The sequence below is a fragment of the Varroa destructor genome, unplaced genomic scaffold (genome assembly GCF_002443255.2).
Source record: "Varroa destructor unplaced genomic scaffold, Vdes_3.0 BEIS01000007.1, whole genome shotgun sequence".
NCBI classification, from domain to species: domain Eukaryota; kingdom Metazoa; phylum Arthropoda; class Arachnida; order Mesostigmata; family Varroidae; genus Varroa; species Varroa destructor.
In genome coordinates, this window is record NW_019211460.1 from 4,348,032 (window position 1) to 4,369,522 (window position 21,491).

General features: G+C 39.6%; 2 protein-coding genes and 1 long non-coding RNA gene across 8 annotated transcripts in view; 2 read left to right on the plus strand and 1 right to left on the minus strand.

Annotated features, from left to right (window-relative positions):
- The first annotated feature begins 3,302 nt into the window (after positions 1-3,302).
- LOC111253786 (uncharacterized) lies at positions 3,303-11,941 on the plus strand. Of its 5 annotated transcripts, none has more exons than XM_022813754.2 (9): positions 3,303-3,460; positions 4,191-4,375; positions 8,775-8,926; positions 9,183-9,296; positions 9,475-9,946; positions 10,063-10,136; positions 10,414-10,524; positions 10,738-10,917; positions 11,477-11,941. In XM_022813754.2, the coding sequence occupies exons 2-9, from the start codon at positions 4,300-4,302 to the stop codon at positions 11,735-11,737; spliced, it is 1,440 nt and encodes a 479-aa protein (XP_022669489.1). In that variant the 5' UTR covers positions 3,303-3,460; positions 4,191-4,299; the 3' UTR covers positions 11,738-11,941. The 5 variants fall into 5 exon arrangements, with proteins under 5 accessions (XP_022669489.1, XP_022669492.1, XP_022669490.1 ...); XM_022813757.2 differs by lacking the exon at positions 3,303-3,460 and adding an exon at positions 3,488-3,815; XM_022813755.2 differs by lacking the exon at positions 3,303-3,460 and adding an exon at positions 3,488-3,810.
- Positions 11,942-15,321: 3,380 nt separating this feature from the next.
- On the minus strand, positions 15,322-16,951 carry LOC147754216 (uncharacterized). The gene is made up of 2 exons (XR_015316674.1): positions 16,812-16,951; positions 15,322-15,979 (listed from the first exon to the last, which is right to left on the minus strand). It is a non-coding gene; the product is annotated as an uncharacterized LOC147754216 (long non-coding RNA).
- Positions 16,952-18,119: 1,168 nt separating this feature from the next.
- Positions 18,120-21,491, plus strand: part of LOC111253875 (uncharacterized) — a 29,975-nt gene continuing 26,603 nt past the window's right edge. For both annotated transcript variants that reach the window (XM_086974421.1, XM_022814020.2), the window contains exons 1-2: positions 18,120-18,255; positions 18,506-18,673. In XM_086974421.1, coding sequence (XP_086830547.1) covers positions 18,229-18,255; positions 18,506-18,673 — 195 coding nt within the window. In that variant the 5' untranslated portion in view covers positions 18,120-18,228. The remainder of the gene's footprint in view (positions 18,256-18,505; positions 18,674-21,491) is intronic.

A 21,491-nucleotide genomic window follows, 5' to 3' on the forward strand; every position in this document is an offset into this window, starting at 1 on the left:
AAAATATGTCGTTTGCCTTCTCGGTCAAAAACCGTCTACTTGCTAAAATCTAAATTAGAGATCTAATTTATTATTTTGCGAATTCATTCGTTTAAATTTAAAAAAAAATAGCCAGAATTATAACTCTTAAATGCTCATATCCGTTTCAAGGATCGTCAGAGAACGCAGCTTAACGCCTGTCCGATATCAGACTGGTTTTTTGAAAAAGAACTTTTCTAAAACAGTTTTAAATATATGCAAAATACCTGAATGATTGTCATTGAAACAGATGACTAGATTAAGCAGTGGTTGATTTAAAGTAGTGAAGTCTGCATTTGTCCTGTTGAGTAGGTGGATTCACATGAAACGTCATTATTGAACTATAGCTACTACTTCCAACAAATAACGTTGCCCAGAAGTAACATTTTTCTAGTCAGAAGTTTCTGTTAGCCCTCAGAGAGGCCTGGTCGCACCTTGCAATATTTGCTTGTCTTCACGGTACTTCACATTTGCTTTCGCCTGTGTCTAATCAGCTCTTTTTGTATCTTTCTAGATAATTAGTCAAATACAAATAATGGGAATTATGTAGGAACTATGTAGGAGTCTTGGTAAATATAGAGCTAAAAGTAGGCCTATTTACCGGAATTAGGTTTCGTGTAATATTCTCTTGTCTTTTTTGCCACACACTAGATAATATTGCACGTTCTTCGTATATGTTAGTCGAACACATGTTGTTATTCTGTGTAAATGATTACATTATCTATTACTTGCGGCTGTAATTAACAGTGGTTATATTGTACTTCTTACAAGGTATTATGTTCACAAACAATACTCGCATTGTTTTCATACGAGCTTACGTAATAACTTCGTAAGGCATGAAAAGCAGCTCTTCGCTGATATACCGCAGAGAGTACTTTATGCTTCTCATTGTGTTGGCATATCGTAACGTTCTTTGAACACACTTCAAGTAGCTTTTTTAGCTCAAACGGCGCACGAATTCAATGTCTAACCTTCCTAATTTATATTAATTTTTGTTGAAGCGTTTGCGCGATCGTCCTCACTTAAATATTTCGAGTTTTGGGTTCGGTACAGCCGGTAAGCATCGCCTCAGACGGCAGGGCTCCCTCAAATCGTGTCCCATAAAAACTGCCTGAATGATTACATGTAGTTACGACAAATTTTTCACATACTACTGTATCGTCTATTACTATCCTGCACTGGAGACTTTCATATCCGTTTCCTCTGATATATAATCTAGCACTGTCCTTGCGAGCGTTAGTGATGTCTTCGCTTGTTAAATGTCTTCAGATTTAGGATAAAAATAGTAGGTGAAGGAGGATCTATCGACAACGTTTTGGCTCTTGAAAGGCAAGAGCTTATCAAAGCGTTCCACACAGAATGTTTCATCTCCGAAGTAACATTAAATCGATAACATAGTAGACTCATCTTACTCTGAAGATTCGTCCTATCCAAACAAGCTAGGCAATTTGGTGCAGTCTATTTGATTGAAATAAACAAAATAATATTATACTGATTGTGACAGTAAGCTTCCATATAGCAAAGCTCCATTCATCCAAATTGCTTTTTGAGTATAATTCATCCGATTAACTCCTGAGCTACCATTTAGTAGTCGTCAATTACTTTGGAAGTGCTTCACTTATTATACACTAAGATTACTACAGATACTCTAAAAAGCCCTTAATGGAATTTCTCCTAGATGCCCTTCCTAAAATAAGCCACTTTTTCACAATTTGTTTTCCACAGTCGTTTCAGGAGTGCCACATCTGCTATTCAATGGACTTACTTACAGTCAAATTTTGCTCACCATTTTGAGTACATAGAAGCACAATAGCGCAAACCTGCCTACCAAAATCCTTCGACCCTGTCTAGACTATTTGCCACCAATCCGTCGTTTGTATTAATGGCACCATTTTCACTGTTGATTTCATCTAATAGGAAATTTCTTTCGTAAACTCACTCGAGTATGCGCAGGCTTCTTCTTCTGTTTAGCTAGGGAACGATCATCGTTACATAGGTTAAAGTTGAGCAAGAACGCCACGTAAATACCACTCCCAATAACTTAAATACAATAAATAATACCAATATATACTGGATGATACGTCACATAGAAGAATAATAAATAGCGTAAAGGTATACGATCACCAAGAAAGGAGCATCTAATAGAGAGATGCTATATCTGGGCGCTGCATTAGCTATGAGCGTAGCTGACACAGCTTTTCCCTAGTTGCTCTATACAGATAGACGACGATATTTGATTATATGCAAGTAGCACTGCAGAGCTGCTTATAACTAAACCGCTAATAAGGTCCTGTTATAAAAATTACATTTAAATAATGTAAACAATTTTATTTGATTGGTTTAAAGTAAGAAAGTAATTGCACGTTACGGTATTATCAGGTTTACGTCTGCCTCGTGCACTCCGATCTCTTTCTTTCATCATTTTGCAAACAATGTGCCATTTCTTAAGCAAAGTCGATAAATTGTCTTACAAATAGTTATCTACCAATTTAATACCGGCAACATGGGAAATTTACCTAAGGGATTCTGCTCTTCTTAGACGCTTGGCCGTTATTTTATGATTGATATTGGTGACAGTAACGACGACAGCAACGAGTTTTTGCATGATACCAGAATCATATTAAAAACAATACTCGCAAAAAAGACATCTGCATATAATGCATCACAAAGATGGTATCAATCGTAGTTGTCAGTCTACCCGTGTAACACAGCTCCACTCCTAACCTAAAGCTTTCACAGGGTTTTTTGCAGACAGCCACCGCACACTCGGGATACTTACACGCCAATTAAGTTTTTTTGATGTTTTAGCCCATTTTTTTGACTTCGAAAATGTTTGTACTCTGCTTGCGACTTGAATGTTTAACAACGCCCTTAGTAATGTTGATTCAATTCTTAAACATCGTTTTAATTTTCGCCTTCTAAAGCGTTTATGGCGGTCCCGTTGCTCTTGCCCGCTCACCACCGGTCAGCAGAGAAAAGTGCCCGCCGGACCTCTTGCATAGATACTCTCCGAATGCCCGCCATTTCGCCAACCGCCAAATATCAGCTGCATATTTACGTTAGTAAGTACCAACCCAGCAAGCACTGCGATATTATTATAAAGAATTATTTCATCTCGGCAAAGAATGTTTCAAATCAATGATCTACTTCGCAATTAGTAATCTACACGAGCTCAAATGATTAGCTGCGCATAACAAGAGGCGGGTGATTCATTAGACACATACAAATATATGTGAGTTGTCGGGTTGGTGTATACGCGGCCGGGCGGAAATGGGCTCCACGCAGTTTTCGTCAATCACGTGACCTACGCGCTCGGCCAATCAGCGAACGCGCTGGCCCCGAGTCGCAGGCCGCCACCGGACGAAATCTGTGAAGTGTAGTGGATTGAGCTTACTCTCGAGTGAAGCCACATGCAACAACTGTGAACCCCACGGGCGCAGAGGTAAGCGCTGCGATGACGTTGAGATATGCTTGAGAACCTTGGCTGGGTTCTGCATAGTAAACCATTCAGGGTCAAAGTGCCCAACTGGCATAGTGGGGGCTTCGCCGCCCCCGGCGGTTTCAACCGCCAGATTACTGCTCTTGTTGCTACTACTACTAAGGAGGTGCAGTAGCAGTGTTGGGGCCGTGCCAGCGCGTCGGACGGCCGTTACTTAGATACCTACAGGGGCACCAACAGGCCAGTTGGACAGTCTGATCCAGTCCCTGACAGTCGCCTGTCGAAGGTTTCCTGGGGTTACCAAGTGTTCACCTAGCGGCAAACAACATCAACCGAAGCGGCGGCGGATGCTAGTATGGTATTCAGTCAATCGGTCGGTCGCTCGCTCGCTCGATCGATCAGTGTGTGCCTATCTGTCTGTCTGTTTCTTGGTCTGTGTATGATGTCTGGTAGCTGTGGCTGATGGGTGTTGTCGTAAGTGTCTATTGCTTGCATGACTGTGTCTCAATGTAGTTGATGTTTGATTCTGGTGGGTTTGGCTGCTATCGGCTCTTACAGTGGTGCGGGAAGCGACAGACTGGTGACTGTAGTTAGTAAATGGGAGTTTTATTATTCTTACTATTATAAGTTGTTGTTTGTCTTCTTCAAGTTATTGCTGCTGCTGCTGGTGATGATTTATACATGTGTATATCTATACGTTTGATTCTATGTGCACCCGGTGTATGTTCGGCAGGTCGTAGATTCTCTATATGCTGTAGCGTTTCTGTCGTGGCGCGGTGCTCCTACCGACATCGGACAGGTGCCGGGGAGACCGTCGACCGAAGTGGGCCGCCCGGCCGAGAATGGCCGCCAACGGAGACTCGGGTAACGTGATCGTCGCCACTTCTCTGCTGACGGGCAATCAGGTGCACGCTATCGGTAAGTGATAGTGATGAAGAACCGCGTGAAGTAAGCAGACACCCCATACATCATCAAGTCACTGCAAATTGCATTGAATTTACCTTTATTTGTCACAAATCCTCGAAGTGTAATTTTGAAGAAATCGGATTTTTAAGAATTCGAGCCGGAGATTCTGCTTCAAAGATTCCTCGCGGCTGGTACTAGTCATTTGTACGCTGGAAAGCTATAGTTTGGGCCGGCTTGGCAAATTGGCAATGATCAGTCACCACACGTGCATCCTGCTGCTGTTGCCATTGCCGTCGGCTTTAACTGAACATATAACACCTAGTAATTCAATCCTTGTGTAACCCTAAAGAACACAATTCAATTTTTTCGTGATGAAGCGAGCTAGCAACACAGCGCTTTTTTTTCCAACATTTTGCTTCGGTGTTAACGTCTGCCTTTTGATAGCGCTTGCTAAATCTAGACAAATGTATAAATGCTCGTACACCTTATAAGAGATGTGATAGTTACAACATATTAGTCCGTTTAGAATGTCACTGTTGTTTTGAAGCTCAAGTTAAACCGTGGATTAGCGCTCTCGATTGAATATCTCTGAAACGGTAAGGACTGATGCTTTGAATGACTAAAAAGGGCCTCCAACCGCTGAGGACGAATTTGTTTGTCTATCTGTTCACCCCAGGGAGCGCCAATCGTCTTAAACACTCGGGCTAACTAAAATGACAGACAATTGTTCTAGCATCAACACATCCGACGTGGTTATACCTGCCACATATCTAATTTATCAGTCATCTGACTAACTGAATAATTTTCCTAAATTCATCTACCTACGCGTGTGTCTCTCATGTCCCGCTCGTTCTTTTGATAATTCGTGCAGCATCCGCTGCTGTTTAAGGATAGCTCGGTCTGGTATACTGTAGTATGTGTTGATCGCTATAAATGTAAGTTCAGAGTGAATTTGGCCAGGCCTTAATAGAATTACAGATGCTGGATGTTTAATTTGACATGACAGAGACCTTAAGTTATATTACTGATTGATTTTGAACGAGTGGTTTAGTAGCTTTTCGTTTGTGATTGTGCATGACAGGCGTTTTTCAAGACCACGTCATTCGTAATAAGGGTTCGGATTCTTTCGAATCTCTAATTGCACAACAATGTCATACCATTATTTATGACAAAGATATAATTGTGCTTTTACTCATGCTAGGCACGTGACTCAGAAGTACGAAAGTCTGTACGGCTAATTCCGGAAAATGATGCAAAGTATTTTATGGGTTTCAGAATTTTTTGAATTGCTAATTTATGCTTCCAATTATTTTTAACTATTCTTTGCGGTGTATTTTTAAATTACTAGGACCTGTATTCTTTTAGAAAACATCATTTACGTTAATAACTGTCCGACATTCAAGAAATCGATTGTCATACGTTGATCTTATACCCTTGAAAACCTCATTTTAATTTAACGTATTTTATTGTACATAGTGAAAACGAAACACAGTTTTAATTAATCTCTGCCTTTCACGTATCCTTTAAACGCCAGAAGTGCCCTTTCAAAGCACGCCTGGGTGTATCCTAAATATGCGCTGCGCGGAAAAGCTCGACAAAAAGATATGACTAAACATCTACTAATGGATATAATAGTATGAGTAAAAAGCATACACGTATCCTTACAGGTATTCTAAAGCACAAACCAATAACGAGTAACTGCAAAAATATCCCGAATACTATTTATTTGTTTCTAATTGCCATCGGTCCAAGTAAAACATCTAACTAAATTACAAAAAAGCAGATTTTTATCAGAATTCATTAATGCAAATGTAGTTTTTTACGTTACTAATGGTGTCTGTCGAATAGTCGCTCTCTACTCCAACTCAGATTGCTTTAACATTTTTTAAAGATTATTTCAAAACGGGAATAATTTACGCGTTATTATGCTTTACTATTCACATTTTACTAAAATGCTCATATCTTTTAATAAACATGGGCTTTAAATTGCAACCAAATCTAATGTCTTTTCCTTAGAAAGCTCCTTGAAGGAAACGGCAAAAAATATTTGCTAGTTTTCGAGTATCCTAAGTTAAGATTTATTTCTCAGATAATCAAAGTAAATAAAACAACAAGAAATACTGACTTTTCGATTAGTTGTCCGTGACTGTGTTGTGTTGTATCTTCTTAATGCCCTTCTTAGCTACCAGTAAAATTGTTTTCATATTGTACATTATTAAGAAGACTAAAATAACTACATAGATACATTCATGTTTAACTAAAATGTTTTTTACATTAACCTCAAAAAAAACAGAACATGTAATTACTCACAATTTTTCGCGATTTGACGCGGCTCGCATCCATAAGTACATGAGGCTTAGCATGCACGAGTAAAGGTATAATTTGATAAAACAGAATAACAACGGAAATATTCCGTAGAATTTCGATATCAACTTATGGAAGTCTGATCCTTTAAGTCAAGAAACCCATCTAGAAGTAATCCATTTCGACTGGCACTAGATGTCTGCGTAACTAGCTAGTGTAGTTTGGATATATGCGAAAGGGCTGCTGTAAACTGGAACGATAAACTACGAGAGTCAAAGAGTTACCTGCCATACACTAGGCAGCAGTGACTTTTAGTAAGGCCATAAGGTAACAGGTTCATCTGTATTGAAGCTTTGTAAGCGGAACTTCGAAATCGGTTAGCAGTGGTTACCTTCTCATTTTCAAACTGTAAAGATATTCTTTGCAGTTTCTGCAAATCGCGTCAAATTTGAAATGTATTAATGTTTTGACATATCTGCACGAAGGGGTCAGTGCTAACTAACATCAAGAAATCAAATTGTATACATTGGACAGGTGCGACATGTTTTTTCAGATGAAAAAGCTTACTGCAATTTTGCACGGAGGACGTGTTGCAGTATGCGTTGTTTACAAACACTATATTAATAGGATGATAATTGTTGGGAACATGGACTTTTTTGACTCTTAGATGTACTGACGTCAGAAAACTGCATATTATCTGAAAGCGACCGTAAACTAAAGAATATTAACTGTCCCCGCAATAGTGCAGTTGTAAGTTGTTTGCCTACTAACCAGAAGCACCTAGATGTGGCATAGGTTCAAATTTGGCCACAAGCATACTTTGATTCTTCAAGAAAAATGCCATCAATAGGAAAGCCAAAAAATATAATGATTTCCTTTTTACTCGGTTTGTCTCAGCCTTCCTCTCGGTTGATCTCCTTACTTGGACAGATTTTTGAAGCATGCTTAAAGCAATAATACTGTAGCCTGTCATGGAGGAGACAATTGAAAATCAGCTAGAAAAAGGGTTTTCTCTGTATCAAAGGTTAGGTCTATGTATTTTATTAGTTGTTAATAAAGTAGGTAAGTAATATGATCATTTACAGCAAATCGAGAAATCCTAAACCATTATATCTTCCCAGGTGGGTAAATGATTGACGTTCAATGGTAGTTTTTACCTCGCCACAAACTACGAAAGTCCTAGGTGAATTACATAGAGTATCATTCATGAGCCCTCCATTCACCATATTGTGTTCGTTCACATAACGTTCTCTAACGTAAAAGTTCATAACGTTTTTCTCAGAGTAGCACAATGAGCAACTTGTGTATATTAAGTGGTAAATGTAGGGACCTCATTTTTTAAAACCGTTTTTTCAAGAGTAAGCGAACACATTAAAATACGTTGCATTTAGCGCATTATAAACCCTATACGGCATTCAGGCGATATCACATCTCAAAGGAATCCGTTAAATCAACGTAGTTATTATAATTATTAAAAATACCAATGATAATATTAATGGTTATTATTAGTATTACATAATTTATTGGCCGCGACGACGGTGGCGTAGAGGACTAGTCACAAATAAGACATTTTTTTAATGTTATCTATCTATTATTGTAAAGTAAATATCTAGATATGGAGAATTCGAGCACCTTTAATAACAACGAATACTGATTACCGTGGACGATAAAATAACTATCATCAAGTTGAACGGTTTGAGGGGACATACGTGTAGAAGTTTTCCTAATCATTTTCGACAATGCCGAATGTTGTGTGGTAATTGCGTGGTGAAGATAAGAGCTTCAAAAAATTATTTTAGATGTATATTTAGAATGTTTAGTAACGTAACGATATTAATGGTATGGAAAAGTTTCACTTTATCTTTGAAGTTATCGGCATTAACTGCAATAATATTGTCTAATAGTGTTTGTCTCCTTTATTTATGACGAAGGAGTGCAATTCGGAAGCTTAATCCTCGAATCCTTTCAATATTCTGGTTATTTGGAACAACAAAATACAATAAATGCAGTATTTAGCTGTCAGTTAAACGAGATAAGTGTTGACAAGGAGGACCGGTTAACAAAAACCTAACAACAATGAGCTAACGTAGCGATTATACTTCGTCAGGAGGCGGCGGTACTCGATACATTACAGTGTCATCACACGGAGCTTCCGGAGCAAAACATTCGCCGGCAGCACAAAGCGTCATCCTCACGGCACAAAGCCCTCACGGTTCACCTGTTATCCTACAGAGCCCCTCTAGGGGTGGTACCGCACAGGTACTTCTAGTCTAACAGTATCAGTAATAGGGATCCTCTAAGGTGTTACGACGTCGGTCTTAACGTATACCTTTACGAAACAATAGAGTTGATTATATAAATTCTAGGCTTTATACCAAAGTAGTTGTTAAAAGAACAGATACATGCAAGCCCCATAGAATTCGAATACCTCGTGGAACGATTGTACCTCGATGATGTCGTCGAAACACACTTATTGAAACCAATTTAATATATTTATTCGTGTCTTGTAAATAAGGTGTTCCACACGTACACATCTTTGGGAAACTCATCATCTGCGGGTACCGCCACAGTGGCGGGTACTGGAATCAAACGGGAGCGTGATGGAGATCTCCACGAAGGATACGTCGAGGTGAGCCCTTTACAGGACATTTACTAAATTCCACTAATGATGGCTGGGTACTTCGGGAACAAGCCCCCTTTGTCTTTTACTGCTGTAGATTGTTACATAGGTCGGCGTTTCAGCAAAATCAAAGTGAGAATTAATATGAGGCAAGCTCCAATTTAACTCGTTGTTTTCTGCTGTTCAGGTGAAACGAGCACGAGTGTCAGCACCGTCGTCTTTTCATAGCCACCATTCGTCGATTGCGTCTAGCGCCAGTGGCGGTGGTGGCTCCGGGGGTCGGGGTGGAGGTTCCGCTGGCGGAAAAGGCCTTCGACATTTTTCAATGAAAGTATGCGAGGAAGTTCGTAAGCGTGGTAAAACGACGTACAATGAGGTAGCAGACGCACTGGTGAATGAGTTTTCGGAGCGTGGAAGCGGAGCAGCTGGAAGCGGATCTGCGACAGCTGGAGGGGGCGCCGGAGGAGCGGGCGGCTGCAGTAGCAGCAGCGGCGGCGGTGGTGGAAACAACAACAACAATCACGGGGGAAGTGGAAGTGGTGGGGCATCTTCCGCGGCCGCTGCTGCAGATGTCTCGGCCAACGGCGCCGGCGCGGGCTACGACCAGAAGAACATTCGCCGAAGGGTCTACGACGCCCTCAACGTACTGATGGCCATGGGTAGTTATTGGACTATCATCATATAATTATAGTTACGGCTATTGGGTCCTTGATAAAAGCGTACGATGGAGCAGCTCTCTCCATATATCTACACACTATTCGTTTTGCCCTTGCAGGAATTATTGAGAAGAAGCATAAGGAAATACACTGGTTGGGATTGCCAACAAACAGTGCACAGGAGTGTAAAAAGGTCAGATTTAGCTCATTTTTTTAAATGTTTATTTTACCTCTTCGCTGATGTTGTGGGAATAAAGGGCCATCACTTTTACTCTTTCCAGTAAAGACTTCTGCTGTACAAACTGTCGATTTGTATTATGTAAAAAGAATCCCCAATTACAAAATGAACCATCGGTTGCTGGTTCAGCTCCCGTCATCGATATGTACAATGCTATATTACATATCACACGATGATATGAAGAAAAATAATTAGATCATAATTTTTTCTTATTGGTTCCTAATTTTCACAGCTGGAAGCGGAGAAACGTGAGCGCCTGTCGCGAATTTCGCATAAAACCCAACAGCTGTACGATCTCATCTTGCAGCATATTGCCTACAAGAGTCTCGTAGAACGCAATAAGGTCAGTAAAGTAAGGTAACCGACGAGACCACATCAGCGTTCTATATATACATAGACTAAGGAACGATAAAAGATTCTCAGAACACCAAAGGAGCAGAATACTCTTTCTTATATTTCTTATTTCCAATCTTCAGAATTACAGGGAGATACTTTTTACAAAAGGAATTAATAATTCTATGCTTTCTCCATTCCTCTCACCGCATACTTTGATTAGATGTCGGCATCGGTAACTAGTCCCGCGTGTGTTCCCAACTCTACGATTGCCCTGCCATTCATAATTATCAACACAAGTCGGCAGACCGTGATCGACTGCCAGATCTCGGCCGACAAGCGAGAATACCTGTTTAATTTTGACAATGCGTTCGAAATACATGACGATATCGAGGTGCTCAAGGTATAGTGCCACTTTGTTCTGCATTTGTCGAGAATAGAATGATGAGCTAGGTAGCGAATAATACAGAAGACTAATGTTATTTATTATAGATGTTCCTCTTAGTCTAATAATAATACTAATTCCGCATTCAATCAAGGATAGGTGTGACTCCCGATCGTAGATAATTTATCGAGGAATATTCGTCTGCTCCTTTGTTTAGTCGCACTTAGTATATGTCGTAAGCGCCGCATATAAAACAATATGCTACAAGACAGTTGTAGGATCCGTATTCACAACAGTGTCCAAATGACGTGGATAACCTTGATATGAATCCACCCGAATGATCGAATATTCACTTCAAAGCTGTCGTTAAAAACTCAACGCTTGTATTAGACTAAATCGTTACTAATATACAAAAGTGCTATGAAATACTCAGCTTTGCCTAGATATGAATGCGTCTGTTTGAATTCCTATCAACTTACATTTTGCATGTTCTATGCGGCTAAAAGCCTTCATATCACATATATGTATATATATATAACAATAGTTTTTATAATAGTACGCATGTTTGTGTCTACAGCGTATGGGCCTTGCCCTAGAATTAGAGCGTGGAACCGCTTCTCCCGAGGCTGTTCGGCAAGCCAAGGCCATGCTGCCCCGCTCGCTTCAGCCATTTGTTGAGCAACTCGCTCGTTCGAGGGATCAACTACCACCGGACATGATGCGTCTGACGAAAGCGTCCTTGAATCCCATGAGTGCCAGCGATGAGGCTGTCATTTCAATTTTGCCTTCGCCATCATCCGAAGAGAACTACTCCGAAGATGACCAATACGAAAACTAATAACTGACAAGCTATCGGTTGTAGCGCGGCATCAAACCACATTATAGACAACCACGAACACTTGTTTTACATAACTTGGCTTGCTAACAGCAATAACAAGAACATGCCAAGTAGGATTATGCGTTTACTCATTCACGTCTTGTTGATAAACAAGTGTGGTCCCCAATAAACAAATCAGTCATCATCTACTCAACTTAGAGATAATTTGTTTTCTTTGCGAATAGGACTGTAGTCTAATGCATGCACGAATTTACTGCAATCTCATGTTTCGCATAGTTGTTACACGCTGACTCACCAATGAATATTGATTACTTTCAGATGCAATTGTGTAGCTCGAGGTCACAATATCGTGTGTTACAAAAGTTAGGTCCTAAAACACCTTCCATCCATTCTCTATATGGATAATAAATGAGGACTGTGAAACCTCAACAGTTAGCGAAACGTCGCCTATACGCTACCGTCCTTAAGCTCACTGAAGTCTATCACACATGCAAATGATACAGGTATTATTTAAATAACGAATTATATTTTTTATTAACTGGAGATCTGCACGATCCTAATAGATTACTATAGAAATTTGACGTCATTCTTACAATGGTGTGAGGATAGCCAACAACAGTCAAAGGCAAAATAAGAGTGCATCTTTATAGAACATTAATCGACCCTACGAACTCAATTTATGGCGAACTTCCGCTAAATTATCGTTCTATATAAAAATCTAAATTTAACGGACGTTCAAAGATAGACATATATATCTCTGTCGATGCGGACAGAAATAATTAATTTTGAGCGTTCCATTCCATAGCAATTTACTAGCTATTTTCTTACTAAGATTTGATCATTAATGACAGATCCATGCAGTCACCTTGCTTTGAAAAATTAAGTTTTACGAGGTTCTTAGCCTGATTTTTTAATGTAATATTAGACACGTACTAGAGGTTCAAGTTCGACCATTTGACATGGGCACAGGATGCGGCAAAAAGAGCACAGTTTTTCACTTCTACAATACGTATAAAACACGTATATGTTGAAAGCAACCCGCATCAATATACATTTAATTAAATTAGAAAATAAATTTCTATAAATAAAATACTCAACAGACCCCATTTACGGCCTGAAACTGAATAGCGGCTGTGTACAGCTATTATTATTTGCTTTTTCATGCGTTATCATTGAAAACAAATAGTTTTCGGTTGTACATAGTGATAAAATTAGTCTAATTATGCTTCAATGACTTTTCTTACAGTTTATGGGCTTGGGCATTCGAAATGAATTTAATCTGTTCTGCATTCTTATTTTTATGATGTGTTTTGTAACGGTTGCCCGCTAATTGAGAGGAATAGGAATAGTGAGACATTTAACCAAGCTCTATCTTTAAGGCTAAGAAAAGAACATGTAACCTTCTACTATAAAGAGTTTACTACGTCACTGGAATTAGCTACAGATAATATCCAAGCCCGGCTATTTGAATGTGTATTGTTAATAAACTAACATGTGCGCGAACATTTTAATTCATGTGTGCCGCCTTGGATCGAATGACTCGACAAGTAGTATGACTGTGTCTTAGTAGTTGCACCAGTATCTGGAAAAAGGTCAACAGAAATGCGCTGTGTAAGATTCTCTAGGAAAACTTTCTAGGCTACGTAGTCGCAGCGGCCAATAGACACAGCTTTCCGCCATTTCGAAGCTCATTTACCCGCAAATCACCTTTTAAAATAAGTGTGCACAGTACCGCTGAGATAAAAAGCAGCTAATCTAGCAAAGATTAGCTGCCTTCTGTCCTGAATCATAGACTGTCGATCACCTATTATATGACGTAATTCTCGAAATTTGAAGTTTTGGCTACGTTTATTGGATTGACGCCACCAATAGTGAGATCTATTTCTAAAAGCCGTATCTCTCATAGGGCGGAGGACGTTTGCTCTTGAATGAACCCCAATTTGGCATTCACCATTTTTTATTGTCTAGCTTAGACTATCCACATACTTGAAAAACACTAGTCATACCAGTGATTGCTTTCTCACAATTAATAAATAAGAAAACTATATCGATACATTTATTAATTAATAAAGTCGGTGGCCAAACATTTCACCTTAAAAAGTTTGCCATGCATTGTGATGCATGCTGTGTTAATAAATTAACACTAAATGGACATCGTAAGATATTACGTTGCGTTGGCACGGGAGCGGCTGAAGGTGAATTTTAAATCAGGATAACCGTACGTGATTCTGCCTAGATTTCTTTAGCCAGACCCTCTAACAGGTGCCTCATTTGTAGTGCTGCATGCACATCTACCACAGCGCGCGATCTTCGAGCTGACAAAAGGGTTCTTAAGTACAGAGCAAAGACTCCTAGGCACTCGATACTAAAGGTGCTTATCATAAGCCTGATGATTTGCTACTGATTAGCACGACAAAAAGGTGTACTAGATCTGGCGCTCACTAGACGCACTGAGCAGGTATTGCAGCTCATGAACCACTACCCACTAGAAATTCTCAAGTGTAATTATTCACAAAACGTAAATAGTAACAGGAATCCTTGTCGCCATACATAATAACAGGCACGACCCAGACAGGCCAGAGATTCTGGTATAAACAACTAAAATTAAATACTAGCGATGCTCATTTAATTTAAGAAGGTGTCTTCGATCGAAGTCGGAATTCTATGTCTTTTCTGGTAAAAGGTGCTTCTTTAAGAGAAACATTCTTTAGAATAGGCGCTGCGGGTCACCAAACATCTCAAACATCTATCTAGCCCAAGTTTGATAAGCAACATCCCATTCAACTGAAAATGTATATATTATCGACATTATTTCATCGAACAGCGTTTGCGACTAATTCATGTGTCATTATTATTTCTATTTGCCTACCTTTAGAGATCACGAGTGTAGGCTTTACGTTTTAATTAACTTAAAGCGATATGACACATGGAATCCTTACAAGGGTACCTTAATTATTAAAAACGTATATAACCTATATACTATGGAAATCCATGTCTTTTTACCTGGTTTACAGTGTTGATTATGTAGTATAATAAAAATTGACTATTACTAGCAAAAAAAAAAATGAGAAAGGTTTCCTTTTGCAGTGGCTCAGAAGACGCCAAGAAATACTCCTTCTCTTCACTCAAACTCAATGCGTTCAAAACTGTACTTCTGTAAAAGTTATGTGTTTACGGCAATGTACTGCTTTTATGACTTTTTGCACTGTACAATATTCGCCATTCAACAGCGCGTCTAAAATCTACCACTGGGAGGTCTGCCAAGATTACCTTACCTGCAAGTTACCTTGCCGTTTTGGAAATGCGTGCTTGGTTATTTGTTTGTTCATTCTCAGGTATCTTAATTAATGTATGCATCCTAATGGACAAGTACAACCCTATCCAGGCTGTCAGAGACAACCGTCCATTAATTCTTCGACCTTCCTTCATACGAAGTCATTCCTGTGATTGCATTCCTCCGATACATGTTTTACCTGCCTGTCCTAAATCGCTCTCTCTCTTGTCTGTTCAACGACGCACTGAAATGTGGACTTCTACAATAAGACTATTTCATAATATTAACAACAATAATAACAACACATTGCTTAGTCACACATATGTACGAACGCTATATTTATTGAGAGTGGCTATTGAACATCCACTATACCGTATTGCGCTTGATCTTCACACTGTCAGCTCCTTTCATCGTGTGAACTTCTGTGTTAATCTCCTCTAATTAGTGTGTGTTCTAAATATGTTGAAGCTGTATGGGTATTACTGCTGTTAGGTATTGCTTCTGACGGCATGCCTTTTTCAATACGAAACTAAGCCATCTTGCGTGCCCGCAAGCTTAGAAGTTGGAAAACAGCCTAACACTACAACACAAGAACGCGGTTAACTGGTCTGCCAGAGTTGTGCGCCACCGTTAATGACTCCTCTGAATGATGTTATTGTGGCGCTGGACAAGCGCAGAAGAATGCGCGGGAAGAGCGATTGCGTCGCGCGCAACTTTAGAAGTGGGCGGAGTCTCTGTATACTAAATTGTGGAACCAGACGCCCGCCTCCTAAAGACAAAATGATGCTTGGCTACCCCGCGCGGCATTGATTCGACTGCGCGCCACCGACTGAAAGTGAGTTCCTTTTCATGCGCTGGGTTGCCACTACTCCTAGTACAGGGGAAAGGGAATACGAGTATCTGCCACAGCTGCTCCGAAAAGCTCCTTTTAATACGTCGTCTGCTTGTACTTTATAAATAAGCACCACCTGGAAGGAGTCAATATACGAGGTATATAATACATTGTTTATAATGTATATTTCTTGATAGTTTCGTTTTCTGTAATTTTAAACTCAAATGAACTATCAAGTAAAGATGGGTATACAATATAAACAATTACTTCTATGAATAAGTATAAACAATAATGTCCAATCAATTATACTCTTAAACGACGGAACTACGCTGACCGGACGTCATCCCATTAACCAATACCCGCTCTGCCCTGCTCTAACTTCTCTAGCTTTTGGCGTCTATACTAGCGGCATAAGCGCTGCGAGTAGTAGAGCTCATAGAAATTGCCGACAAACACAGAAAAAGTGTCTGTGATCCTGTTACGCGGGTATCTGAGTGTGTGTGTGTGAGTGTGTGTGTATGTCTCAGATGGGTTTTTGGTTGATTGGCAAACTGACTGAGCGGGTTGGGCGGACGAAGCAAAAAACCTTCTGGCCTGACTGTTGTCCGGAGATCCCTACTATATACTGTCTCTGTGTCGCTTGGTCCGCTGTTATGTATTGAACATCGTAATCTTCCGCTGGCTCGACGTTTTATATTTTCTCTGTGTTTTGTGTCGGTTTCAATTCTCTCGGCGCATGAGCGTCGGAAAAATATTGCTGTGAAAGTTGACGTTTTTGTTTACGGTGTAATGCATGCGTGTATACACGTAGATGCCTGTTTTAAATTTGTAGGAAACATCGGAACGATAGCAACAATAACAGAAGTAATAATATAACTTATCACAATGAGTGAATAGAAGCAGTGAAAACAAAACGGCTTTTGACGACGCTGGTCCTACGATATAATTGCAAAAGGACAAGTGCTTACCTGTTTGACAGCAAAGAATCAAGTTGACGATTGGCGGATTAGCTGCCTGGCACATATCACACTACAAACGATAATTTGGTGTGCCTTTTCTTGGACAAAAGATCAGCCATTTTATTCATGCTAAGAGACCCTTTTCTATCCTGCGTGCCAGCAACATGCGTGCGTGCTACACATTGTATAGTTTACGACAGTTTTCGAGGGACATGTGAAAGTCGTGTAACCAGCATGATTTCTGCGCGGTCATACGTTTGAAAAGCACATGTTGACAATTGTGAGAGGTGTATTTATGTATACATAGGTGAATTTAACAATAAATCAACAAATAAATTGGAAGAGTTCCCGTTTTTACTAAACATTAAATAGTTTATAAAAATACGGGGCTAAGTAGTAACGCTAGTGTATACATAGGGTAGGTCATTGCTGCTTTATGACGCGTCGCCGTTCTGTGCCAGTTTAATTCTCCTCTGGCCTGAAAGTCGCTGCTTTACACAGCCGCTACCACGGACCAAGGTACCGAGCATCAGTACAGCAGCAGCAATGACAACAGTAAAACAGCAGAAACAATAATTGCTGCCGGTTTTGGGACAGGGAGTGAACGAACGGACGACGGAGCAGGCAAAAGCAGGCAGAGAAGAAGAAAGAAATGAGGCAATAGCGGCAGCAGCGCAAAGCGTTGTCCTATTGTTTTTGTTGTTCTATTCTGTTGTTGCGTTCTTTTCGCCTATTTCGATGACGACAACGTTCCGTCCGTCTACTGTCGGGTGCGACGGCAAGGATGAACGCTGTCCAGTAATAGCAGAGTGACCTCAGTGGCAGCGGTAACAGTAGACAGAAAGCTAGTCGCTGGGAATTGTTCGTAGTGAAACGACATAGCGTTGGGATGAGTGAACTCATTGTTATGAGAAAGGGAGGTGGACCTTTCAATAGAGCAACAACTGACTTTACTCAACATTTACGCCGTTACGTAAATGCCGACGGAGAACTGACGAAGAAAATCTATTTTAAATTAAGTAAACTATCCTGTAAAGCCTCATTCATTAGGCAAGTGTCTGGGTGTAAAATATTCTCATATCGAGAGCAATGCTGGTAATAATGCATAATCTAATAAAGTAGTTGTACAAAAGAGCGCGTGTCCACTAAAACTATGCAAACGAGAGTACCGAAGCAATGCCGGCAGAGACAGAGGCAAAAGAGGACGGCCTTTGAACAGAGCAAACTTGCCAAAGCGGATTCACCTTTATTTTAAGAAACATCAAAGGGAGCAGCAGTTGTATCAAATAAGAGTTTTTATAAGCGACACTAAAATTAATAAAATACCACTACCCGTCATTTCTTGGTTGTGTGGCTGTAACCCCGACGCACCTTTGTGGGTTCTCAGCGTTTGCCAGCCGAATCTGGGCAAAGCAAAAGGAGGAAAATGTACGCACCTGTGAGACATTGGAAGGTACTAAATATTTAAACAAAATGAAATCAACAAATGGAATACGTATCAGTTCATCTCTGAAATTCAGTTCATATATTGTAAAGCAAAACACGCAAAAAGGAAAAGAACGTTTAAGTTAGATATTTAATCTGCCTATTAGACAATAAGTCAGTCCGTCGGTGGAAGATAATCAAGCGGAATAAATCAGAATGTTGTAAAGCAAAATCAGAGTGTAACAATATTAGCAGTTGTGTCTGCCTGTGGCTGTGAGGTCGATAGAGCTGCCGCAATGGCCTGGCATCGGTGCGAGAAGTGTGGCAAGAAGTTTGCCTTCCAAAAATCCCTCATCGAACACCAAATACAGGCAAAGCATAACCCGACTTCAAGAGGGCAGCCGTTAACAAGTGGGCAAATTCAACAGGCCGTTCGGCACCCAGAGGTAAATTTCTATATTAATACATTCGTTTAAATCTTTCTTGCATTCGCACACGTACTCGTACGAAACTACATACATTTTGCCGACAACGGTAAAATTACACTGGCCGCTGATGCTACGCAGAATGACTCAGTTTCTTTGCTTTGCCTCCACAATGATTTATAGCACTTTCAATCATTGATTCCCATTTTTTTTTACATTAGTATATTTCTAACTAAAGCTTAGTGGCCAAAATACTAATATTCATTGGGGCGTTTAGCACTCCATTGTTTATAACAGAATTCTACGTATTTCGTGTCCACTCAGTACGTGTTGACAAAGGACTGCTCGATCGTTGATGACAGTAAAAAGAAATCATAGGTATCATATGTATAGTAAGAGTGTTCTTAAGTTATGCTGAAGCAGGTAGTTTAGTGTGAGATAACTTATGCTTTGGAATTAGCGATACGAATGTATTTATAGGTCATAGAATAGTAAATATTTTGGAACGATTATATGGCTTTAGACATTTTCAGGCATATTTTATTTTGTATTCATTTACAAAGTTGATAAGGACGGAGAGTCATTCCGTTTCAATGACCTTTCATTTCCTCGGTTACCGTAAAACCCACAGGCAATATTTTTACTAAGTTGTGTGAAAGTTTGTTAGACTATAACCATGAGTACTTACTTGCAACGACTAAAAATTCTCAGCATCAATACAGTGAGCCGCGCCTTGGGAGGATGAAAAACATTGTAAACAAATTGCATAGGTTAAGTTAAATAAGTGAAAGAGATATGGGACCATTGTGCAATAATATGTTATCCTATATAGTCTATAACATGTTATAGGTAATGACCCATAAGAGAAATTACTTGTGGGTTACGCATTTTATTGAAATTTCATAACAATCCGTTACCATTTGGACTCAATCATGAACTCGTGCTCCTCGTTATCGTGCAAACGGTCTTGTATATACTATATTTTCAACAAAATATGAATACACAAACGAAAATACACAAAGCGTAAGTTTTTTCGAGTATCGTGAGCGTTTACTTTTATACTTACACTTGCATCTTAGAATGTTTATCTGTGTCAACCTTATTCACGTGTTTGTTGTAAAAAAGATAATTCGTTCCAACTCACCGTATCTTCAAAGAAAATATCCCTTGAGGATTACCTACTGCGCTCAAGGAATCATATTGGCTGTTTTTAATTAAAGTGAAGGTCAAAATTGTGTCACCTCTCAAAATACCCAAAGCGCTCTTACATATTTTTATGTTGTCATTTGAGATAACTACCAAGTTGTTCTTTGAGGACACCTTTCTAAAACTGAAATTGTTTAAATAGAGTTCTATCGTTTGAATGATCTATTAAGGAAAATCATGTCGGTGAATTGTTTTACTCTCGAATAGTCAAGGTTTTCAATATTTAGCTGTACTTAAACGTTATAGTTAGTTTCTTTTAGACCTTAGATAAGTGAACTTCTGGAAATTGGTTACTCCAATCGAAGAACAGCAGGAAAATTCTCGCATTAGTTAATCTTGCGTGTTTGTTATGATTCGTATAAGCGTCTATCTGGTTGAATGCTGCGCTAATGATTTTGAATCATGTTGAACATCCACAGGGAATGAAGGTAGTTACCACGCGCATTGCGCCTATCCTCCGTGTATAAAAATGCTGTGATTAGATAAAGTATATCTAAGAATTTTTGGGCCGGAAGCCCTGTAGGCCTTGTTATCTAACCGTCTATTGCGTTCATTTGGATACATTCTCCAAATATTTACCCTCTAAGTCCAAGGCATACTAAATATGAATTTACTTAATCAACCCATGGGACAGAGAACGATAGAACAAGACTCTTGTCTGGACCAGATGACATTTCTTAGCCGACTTTCAAATGCCGTACATCATCCGTCTTTAGAGCCTATTTGGATTAGAGCCTGGACCGCATTCATGTAGTTCAACGTGCATCTAACTACTTTACACGATATGCACTGTACGTCGTTGCCGTATCATCGCGAGAATTGGGTTGTCCTATACAACCTTTATGACACTTGATCCTTGGCAAACGATACAATCTCACTATATGGATGCGTTTGTTTCTTTCTGTGTGGAAACAGTTTCTCCGTTCATGAAAAAGATTAGGGTTGTTCGATCAGCTGTTATCGACCGGCTCAAGACATCATTTTTGCTCATTCTTTTAGGCTATATATATAAAGGACAAGATGATTAATAAACTGGACCGGATCTCGTCGCTACGAAGTTGTCCGGATTTTGGAACGGCTGCATCTAGTGGATATGCAAAAAAGAACTAATTTAAATCGTAAGGTGAAATTAAGGCATTGACTTTTTTTACACTCAATGAATTCAATCAACTTCAAGCAGGGCCTTGCAGAGATTCTTTCCTACAATTCAATCAACCCGCTATTCAACGAACACGTTACAGTTTCAGCCACACCAACTGAAAATCTTCTAGATGACATAAATCCATGGATTCTGTTATCTCGACAGGTTATTTATCAAAAAAAAGGCAGTTTCGACTGTAGTTTTAGAACAGGCCCGGCATTTTTAAAATATGAGGTTTAAATCTTAAGCCTTATTGTGTGTAAGTATGTGTGTAAAACTCATTGATTTTATCCTATTAGACTGAGTCATTCTCTGACTGTACTACAGTGAAGGATATTGTCCACGGGATTTGAGTTATAATGTATATTTTATTTTAGCTAGTAGCAACAACGCGTTCAGGAAGTTTGGACGCTCATAGTGTTTGTTGAAAATGTTGAAAAGATCCGCACCAAGTGTTCAGGTTTCAGTCATACGAATATTAGTAGCCTCCTT